General features: G+C 51.0%; 5 protein-coding genes across 5 annotated transcripts in view; all 5 read right to left on the minus strand.

Moving 5' to 3' along the window:
* BU25DRAFT_433258 (polysaccharide lyase family 11 protein) overlaps positions 1-1,686 on the minus strand; it is a gene marked incomplete at both ends in the record, with an annotated part of 5,715 nt that extends 4,029 nt beyond the window's left edge. Inside the window, 2 exons of the mRNA XM_033708764.1 lie at positions 1,005-1,205; positions 1,262-1,686. Coding sequence (XP_033559220.1) covers positions 1,005-1,205; positions 1,262-1,686 — 626 coding nt within the window. The remainder of the gene's footprint in view (positions 1-1,004; positions 1,206-1,261) is intronic.
* A 262-nt stretch (positions 1,687-1,948) lies between these two features.
* On the minus strand, positions 1,949-3,323 carry BU25DRAFT_373315 (NAD(P)-binding protein). The gene is made up of 4 exons (XM_033704036.1): positions 3,219-3,323; positions 3,035-3,145; positions 2,316-2,986; positions 1,949-2,244 (listed from the first exon to the last, which is right to left on the minus strand). Exons 1-4 carry the CDS (start codon positions 3,286-3,288, stop codon positions 2,209-2,211), a joined length of 888 nt encoding a protein of 295 aa, XP_033559221.1. The 5' UTR covers positions 3,289-3,323; the 3' UTR covers positions 1,949-2,208.
* A 308-nt stretch (positions 3,324-3,631) lies between these two features.
* BU25DRAFT_474589 (carbonic anhydrase) lies at positions 3,632-4,564 on the minus strand (the record flags this gene model as incomplete). Its single annotated transcript, XM_033710912.1, has 2 exons — positions 3,632-4,351; positions 4,406-4,564. The coding sequence occupies 2 exons, from the start codon at positions 4,562-4,564 to the stop codon at positions 3,677-3,679; spliced, it is 834 nt and encodes a 277-aa protein (XP_033559222.1). The 3' UTR covers positions 3,632-3,676.
* Positions 4,565-6,138: 1,574 nt separating this feature from the next.
* BU25DRAFT_413186 (arad-like aldolase/epimerase) lies at positions 6,139-7,348 on the minus strand. The gene is made up of 2 exons (XM_033706972.1): positions 6,522-7,348; positions 6,139-6,463 (listed from the first exon to the last, which is right to left on the minus strand). Exons 1-2 carry the CDS (start codon positions 7,179-7,181, stop codon positions 6,227-6,229), a joined length of 897 nt encoding a protein of 298 aa, XP_033559223.1. The 5' UTR covers positions 7,182-7,348; the 3' UTR covers positions 6,139-6,226.
* Positions 7,349-7,532: 184 nt separating this feature from the next.
* On the minus strand, positions 7,533-8,009 carry BU25DRAFT_347140 (uncharacterized protein; the record flags this gene model as incomplete). The annotated part of the gene is made up of 1 exon (XM_033703138.1): positions 7,533-8,009. A coding segment is annotated over one exon (477 nt), but the record flags the coding sequence as incomplete, so codon positions are not given.
* Between the last annotated feature and the right edge of the window lie 823 nt (positions 8,010-8,832).

Here is an 8,832-nt window from a genome sequence, read left to right on the forward strand (position 1 = left end):
GTCAACGTGGGTCCTCTGCAAGTGGGTCGGTATATGGGTCCGTGACGATCGTTTGTGTACGAGATCCACGTTGTATCCACTGCAGTCCTTTTCGTACAATCTCGGTTTGTATAACAGATATTGCAAGTGTCGATTATACTGGGTATCACTGACGCGGCTTCACAGCTCGGTCAATCGATACTGCAGTTCCTTGGCTGCTCTCGTCTCGTTGCGTAGTCCTGTTTGTTCAGTGTTGTTTTGCGAGTTGTTCATGGATCGTAACATGTTGATACATCACTGTTGATTGGGAACATGGGACACAAGAACCTCAAACGTCAAAGTGAGCTACAGCTGTATTTTGATAAGATCGTGCAAGATGTTGCAGAAGGCTGCGAGGATCTACAATATCCACTAATTTGGCAGCAAACCATGGGTCACAAACGGTATCCTACACTACATCAGATGGCTCTTGACTACTTATCCATCCCTGCAACGTCTTGTGAGTGTGAGAGGGCCTTCTCAGCTGCCAAGTGTACAATTTCTGTTGATTGTAATTGTCTTGCGCCTGTGATGATTGAGGCAATACAACTACAAAAACACTGGCTGCGTGCAGGCATCATCAACAGCGAGTTGATCAGCTTGTCAAAGAGACTATCACGCAGCAAGATCCTCCCAACAATGTACAGGCGTTAGATCAAGTAATTGATGGAGGCTACAGATTTGGCGGGATCCTTGTGGATCAGGATTTGGACCTCAATATGGACAGCCAGGTGGCGTACGATGACTCCTTCAGCGCCTCATTCAGCACATAGATCTCTAGTTTGTAGCTAGTTTACATACAAATTAGAGACTGCATCGTGCAGCTTGTCCGCAGCGCAGTGTACGCAGTGCCCTTGGATGTCCGCAGCGCAGTCTGTACGCAGTTGACAGGACTACTGAGAGGAAGGTACATACGCAGTTCCCTCCCTCGTACGCAGCAGCTAGTTAACACTGCGTAACGCAGCCGTATGCGTGCGTTTGGAAACGCTGTCGAGATGTGCACGATGACCTCAGCAATGTCATCGCTGCCCAGGTCGTACACCGTGACGCCGTCCCATTGTCCAACGTCAATACCAGAGGACCATGGCTCGATGTTGTTCTGGTTCTCACTGTCCGGACCCGTCCCTACCTTCCAGAGAAACTTTCCGTCTCTCCGATACGCTTCGAGGTCTTGCTGAGTTCCATGCCTGTCGATAAGGTAGTCTACTCCCCGTTGGCATCGAAGTTGATGACCCAGACATACTTGACACGGGCACCGGGCCTGATCGGTACACGTACAATTGACTCTTGTGCGTTGTTGGCAGGTAGTGTGAAGCTGCCGCTAGCTGGTGACTGCTCCTTCCCGTTGATGACCGAGCGGACCCAGTACCTGTTGGACTGTCCTAGGTTGGCGGTCGAATCAAGGTAGTTTGTGCCTTTGGTCAAGATCTCAGAGTCAAGACGAGTGGTATTGGCACCGTTGCTGGAGCGGTAGATGGTGAAGCCAATGTTATCGGTATCGAGACCGAGGAGGAGCCAGCTAATGAAGGTTGAGTTTGCGCTGGAACGGACGGCGGCGACACCTCTGCCTAGCTTTTCCGTTGGGCGAGGACTAGACTGTCGTTTCACGGGTAAAGCGAAGATGCTGCATGCCGTAGAGGCAACGGTAATGAGTGTCGAGAGCATCATGTTGAAAGCTCAATTCTTCGATCAGTGGAAAATGAGCGTTGAGAAGGGGGCGAGCATCATAGTTACTCTAACATAAAGAAGAGTTGCGAACAGCTTTATACACGCTCTGATTGACCTGAATGATAGCAAGTTGAGCACTACTAATGTGACGTCCGAAGAGGGTGGACAAACCTGGGGCCCTTCGGCACAATGGCGACGGTTAATTTAGTATCAAATGTTGCTGGAAAGTTTATTGAGGATCCTTGACGGTCAGAATCTCACTCCTTGAATGACCGAACGTTCATCTTCACGCCTAGCACTACCGATTCAAGTGCAGATCGTGCCAAGTGCACGTGAAACATTAGTTCTCAAGGCACGTGTAACCCCCAGATTAACTACACCCTGTCGAACCTTGCGTCGCCCCGCAAATAGATACTGCGTCGACACCCTTTGCAATTTGGTCGGATTGATTGAGTTCAAGATTAATAGCGAAGACCGATAAGCCTCGAGAATCACCAACAAATACATGTTTGCGTGACTTGATCACCATGCACAATGTCCTCCATCAACTCGAAGATCCTGATCTCAGTGTTAGTGTTGGCTGCCTTGTATGCATCAACAATGGCTTTAACGACAATCCTGAGACTTACTGCGCCAGTCATGTAGCTACTGCCTTCGCTTAACAAGAACAATACCGGTGCCCGATACTCCTCAGGCTGACTGATCCTTCCCAACATGTTCTGATTCGCCCACTCATCAGTCAAACCTCTCACCCTCGCGGCCTCACTCAACGGCGTATCGATGTGCCCGGGGCTCAGTGTATTGACTCTGATAGGCGGATATACCCGTCTTGGCTCAGTACTTGGGTGAGGATTCGTCTCTGTCTTAGTGCTGCCCGGAAACGTGTTCTGCGGATGTCCCCACTCAGCCGCGAACGACCGAGCCAGCTGGTGCACTGCAGCTTTCGAAGCGTTGTATGCTGAACTGTTGATCCCGCGATTGCTTACGTGGCCGCTTATGCTGGCGATAAGGACAATGCTTCCTGTTACATTGGCGCGATGCATTTCGTTCGCTACTGTGCGCGTGATCAGGAAGGTGCCAGTCATGTTAACGTCGAGGATCTGACGAAAGGTGGAGACTGAATAGTCGCATGCATCACTTTCTCCTGAGATAGCGGCGCAAGTGACGAGCCCTCGAATTGGGCGGCGCAATCCCGTACGAATCTGATCCATGGCGGCCATGATAGTTGCTTCGTCTTGGACGTTGAGTTGTTGGTATCGAGCTTCTGCATTAGAGACCTCCGTCGATGCCAGAACATCGCCTGTTATCTACGTCAGTCGTGTATGTAATGCTCCGCACTGCGACTTACGCCATTTGTCCTCGGGCATTTGTGGCATCAGATCGAGGAAGACTACATCGCCACCACTTTCTAGGATCGCTTTCCCAACGATTGTACCGACAGCCCCTGCACCTCCTGAGACTGGCCGGAGTGGTCAGCGCTAATACATATTGTCTGATCCTGATGAGTGACAGGACCATCACCAACGCCATACCTAGGATGGTTCGTCCATCAAGTCTGAAAAGGTCTCTGGTCGCTATCTGTGTGGGTGCAGGGTGTGTCATTTTGAAGAAACTTCCAAGTAGTAGTAACAATGAATAATTCGTGTATAGATTTTGGAGACCGACACATATGCCTAATGGTGATGGTGTAAGTGTGGTTTGCGGGGCTAGACGCGGTATGACGTAGTGTTCTTCTCGAGGTGCAGCACGAATCCCTTAATCCACTTCAATCAGTTTGTAAATCATGTTTAAAGCTTCGACAGTCCGAGTGATCTTGCGTACCTATTTGATGTCTCTGGATCATTTGTCGATCTATTGCTCTCATCACCTCATTGACTATAATCCTCCGAGTGTGTACATACAAACGAGCCTTCTTTGACTTTCAAGTATATACAACCTATCTTCCGTAAAGCCTTTCTTGCTTCCAGTGATGCCACCTGCTATAGCCAGACTACTCGTTAATGCGATGCTGCCAGACTTCCTGCTCAGCTCTTGCAGAGTAGGTACTCGCGCCCAAAATCGCCTGCATCTGCTCAACACCTGTGAACATAATCTGCCTGGCAACGAACCACCTGACGCCCTCGTGGCAAGGCGGGCTGGTCAAGCTGCCCTGGTAAGTCCAGAACTCGTTGAAGTACTGCACCGAATCCATAGCAAGCGAAAGGTCCAGTTCGGTAGGCTCCTGAATGCCCATCTCATCGAAGCCAATCATTGGAGGAAGCTGGCCGAAGAAAATGCTATTGAAATTACCAGGATCAAGACGGAAGGCCAGGACAGCACCTTCATGACCCTCGGCATCGACATGGACGAAGTGCATCTCGGCCTTGCTGCGATCGCCTCCGACAGAGTGATCAGCCGGGGCGTGGATGTGCCAGCCCTTCAGATAGAGAGTCTCATTGTCGTAAGTGAAGCTGGGGTGCGATGTCCAGTCTCCGTTGTGGGCAAGCGTGAAAGCAGGACCATAACCCCAATTGAAGAAGTTGCCAGCTATTGACCCGGTATAGTTGAAGGTTGGAACGTGGTTGAGTGATAGTCCATTGTCGAGGGAGAGGGCGATGGGCGATTGTTGTGTTCCAGTTTGGCAGAGACGGTAGTCTGGGCTCAACTTGCCCCAGTTGAAGGACGCCTATGTACGAGATCAGCAAAAACGTCTTATGAATGGCGTGATGGGTACACAAACCTCATACGCCCAAGTATTTTGTGTGATATTGATATTGGGGTTCTGCGCAGGGTTGGTCTGGCGCCCTTGCAGATGTGATCGTTTGTTGTTCGAGTGCTGTGGGCATCCAAGAACTGATGGTGCAAGTGCGACGACGAGGGCTAGTGACGAGAAGAGCATGACTATTGTGTGGTGTCTTGCGAGTGATGAACAAGAGTGTCCCTCCAGTCATGCGTGCGAGGTCCTTTATGAAGTCCACGAAATGAACTCCGCCTCCTTGCACAAGTTCGATTTCCTGACCGCATCGCAACGAGAAAGTGCCAAGGGCAGCACTGCACTTGCAGGCAACTGGTGTGGAAGCCACCAGTGCCAAGAGCCATCATCTATCTACGCACCTGTACAGCCGCCATGCACGCGTCATGGGCCCTGCTTCACAGGCTGCAAGTCATGCGTAAAACTATTGAACAGGGAGCCAAAGACGAGTTTGATGTAGCAAAATTTATTGATTGAAGAGTTATATACTAACAGAGGAGGCCTGAATGTATACGCTGTTAGAGCTTGAAGTCATGTGATATGCCGAGCTTTGACAGAAATTTGGACATGTCAAGGTCCCAATCCCAAAGCTGACGGGAAACATCTCGTCTGGTAATTGAGGCGATATGCGGAGTGATCAACTTGTTCCTCCTATCGTGAGATGCGGGCTTGACTACAAATATTTGGTGGCTTGTTCGGCTCTTGGCACATCGAAGCAAGCGTGCACCCTGCACCGCGCCTATGCAGGACCTCCACGTGCTCACTACAGATTGCAAAGAGACTGTTAGGCCGTTTCGGGGAGATGTTCGACAGGTTCATCGGGACGGTGCGCTAATCCTGCCTCAGATCTCGCATTTGCGATCTACCAGGAAGTATTCTAGCAGGACGTCAAGCTGGGTCAAGAAGTCCCGCCCCACACAACAAGCTGCTGTGCTCGAACTGCAAGTATCTCCTGATGGTTACGTTACATAGATGGCGATATGATGCTAGGATAATCAAGGTCTGCCATGCTTGTCAGAAGCCTTGGAGAGGCGTTGCTTGGTAGCCTGGATGAAGGTCGCTCGGGCAATGGACTCGACTCGAGACGGGCGGCAAACATTCCTCTCCAACCGTCTTGTCGGTGGCTGTAGCTGTCGGTGAGCGTTGTGTGTCAACCATCTAGCGCTTCAGACAGAACCGATCGGAGCATCCGGGCGTTGTCTGACATGGCCTCTGAGCGGTATGTGCAAGCACAGAAGCTCTGGGCATTGCATTGTTATCAAGCTATAGAACGCGTCGAATGGTCCCGTCACAATACCCTACAATCCGCTAAAGAGTCCTGTTAGCATTTTGTATCAACTTCTTCCCGCGGAAGAAAGAAATGGAAGTTCGGAATGGCAAACATGACCGGGGGGTACATAAGCTACACCGTCTAGACTCCGCTGTTAGGTTGTAGGGAGGGTTGCGAGGATCGAGTCGAGGTCTGAGATTTTGGGAGTCGCGCTGGGCTGTGCTGCAGGAACGGCGGGGAAATGGCGGCTTGGCTGCAAGGTCCGGCGGAGTGATGATCTTGAATTCATTGAAACTCTTGGCCTCTGAAGTCAGGCTTTCTTCAACGGCAGACACAAGGTCAGCCTGGCGTTCAGGCGATCGACAAGCCTAGGTGTCGGTGGAAGCAAAGCAATGCGTCCTAAAATCTGATTTCGGAATGACAAGCAATATGATAGGAAGTCGGCACCTGATTTGCGCAAAGAACAGCATGATATTGAGAAGACTGGATTGGAGAATACACAAATTGGTTCGTATACCTCTTGGAGCAAAAGGTGTATCTCAGATCTCGAAAGCGCCATTGCTGTGTACTTGCTCATACTCTAGATCTGGCTGGAACTCCCAGTATAAACTCTCCGGGTCGCTGGCCATCTTGAACGTGTATGCGGCCGCTTCATCGTCGACATATACTTTTGGCACGCCGTTCGCCGCTGCAGCCTCGACCATAAGCTGTATCTCGCAGGAGCGTTCCATGAGGGTGTACAGGTATGCAGCTTCGTCAACTGTATCTCCTACAGTCTGGGACCTGTCAGATTGACCTCTCGCAGAGTATACACGAGTGTTGCGAGGGACTTACCAGGAGTCCATGGTTTCGCAGAATCATACCCTTACCCTTGGGTCCTAGAGCAGCCGCTAGACGATGACCCTCTTCTTCGCTAAACACAACGCCGCCGAACTCGGTATACACAGCTTGAGCATCACCATAGAAGTAAGTCACGTCCTGGTTGATCATCTCGAGCGGCCTGGCAAAGGTGCTCCACGCCTTGCCTGCTTTGCCGTGGGTATGGCACGCCGCGTTTACATCAGGTCTTGCTTTGTGCACCGCCGAGTGTATCAAGAAGCCTGCTGCGTTCGCCGGTCGGCTTGTGTTTCCTCCTATCGGCTTGCCATCGTAGTCGACCAGTATCATGTCGGACGGTTCAAGCAGGGCAAAGTGCCTGCCTAGTGGGTTTGTCCAGAAGGCATGAGGATTTTCGGGGTCGCGGACAGATATGTGACCACTCATCCCTTCGGTGAAGCCTTTGCGCGCGAACACGCGGAATGCTCCTGCCATATGATTCAGGATCCATGCGCGCTCCTTGTCGTGCGAGGAGAAGAGGGGTATGCCTGGCAAGCACACTCCTTGAGAGATAGCCTGCAGGGGAGTCTTTTCCTTGGATGCGTCTTCGTTTCGAGGTACGAGCTGCTTGGTCTTGAGGGTCGAGGCGGGCTGAATGGCAACAGCTGAGGGTGCCATCTTGATGATCAGAAGGAGAGGGGCTCTAGCTGCAAGTAAGTTGAGGGACGGATGCAGGGGCAGGTATCAACGAAGAACTGGACTGGACAAAGAGGTCGCGGTTGGAACCTTCTAATTATCTATGCCTCCATTACTAATGGCAGGTGACTATTGCCGATAGTGCGTGGGGAAGGTTGAAGGTTGTTGATAACAATTGCGGGGAGGTTAGGGCGCTAGTCGCTGGGAAATGTGGGGCAGGGCGTTTGTGACGGAAAGAGCCCCTCAGATCGTGTCCATTCATCATCACCATTTGTGACATATGTCTACCCGGCAGATTTACATACCCCTGCAAGCGTAAACCAGAATCTTCTATCAGTATCTAGAGTCGGCGGTATCCAGATCGAACAGCTCATGCTCGAGCTTTTTGTATTTCCCGAAGGACACTCGCGTCAGAACTGTCGTTAAGCAGTAAAGGCCCGCCAGACACGCGTACAATGTTGTCAGATGTGGGCCCTTAGCTGCTCGACTGACCGCGATGCTCAGAGCTGATGCTACAGTTACAGTGTACAGGTTGAGCGCTGTGACTAGCGACTTCGAACTTTCCTGCGCCTTGGTGTAGGTATACTCTCCTGTTGCAATAGCGAACAACGCTTCTGACAGGGCGAATAAAGTATAGGCCGGGAACTGCAGCATCACATGTACCCTCCATGGGATGATCCCGCCGTCTGATGCATCGCATGCTAGCGGGTATGAGTAGCATCGTCCAGCGTTGTAGATGATGCACTGAACAATGGCTGACCTGGCTATTCCTACGGTACTGCCCAAGAAACCAGCTGTAATGCGCGCTATGGGTCTGTGCCGTATCTTGTGCTTCGGTGGGAAGGGTACACTCCCGTGCGCAATACATGATTGATTGATTGATTGATTGGTTTAACGTCCTATCTGAGTCTAAGACTATGGAAGAGGAGAGGAGCACTGCAAAGATTTAGTTACATGAGAGGGAGGTCAATGGAGGTACAAGGGATGGTTAGGGCTCAGGCCCAGAGCAAAGATGCTGGGAAAAAAAGAAGTACAAAACAAACAAGCAAAGGAAAGAGCAGATGTTATGGCAACACTATGCCTAGTCTTCAGGTGACTGCCCAAGATGCCACCTCCTTGTGCCAACCTTGATTGATTGATTGATTGATTGATTGATTGATTGATTGATTGGTTTAACGTCCTATCTGAGTCTAAGACTATGGAAGACGAGAGGGCATAGCTCCTCTGGTAATGCAAAGATTTAGTTACAGGAGGGTGAGGTCAATAGGGGTACAAGGGATGGTGAGGGCTCAGGCCCAGAGCAGAGTTGCTTGAAACAAAACAGGTGTAAAACAAACAAACAAAGGAAACAGAGGCTGTTGTGGCATCACTATGCCTGGTCTTCAGATGACTGCCCAATATGCCACCTCCTTGTGCCAACCTTGGTCCTGCTGATGAACTCCAAGGTGGCCTTGATGCCTTGCTTGGTGTGGAGGAGGAGAGGGAGAGTCAGCTGTACCTTACCAAGACTGTCCTGCAGGATTTTCCGGTCTGTGTTCAGCCACTTGCAGCTCAGGAGCAGGTGCTCAGGAGTCTGCTTGGCTCCACAGCTGCAGAATGGGTGGTCAGTCTTGCCAACCCTGGACAGGTAGGC

This window comes from Macroventuria anomochaeta (assembly GCF_010093625.1).
Source record: "Macroventuria anomochaeta strain CBS 525.71 unplaced genomic scaffold BU25scaffold_28, whole genome shotgun sequence".
Lineage (NCBI taxonomy): Eukaryota > Fungi > Ascomycota > Dothideomycetes > Pleosporales > Didymellaceae > Macroventuria > Macroventuria anomochaeta.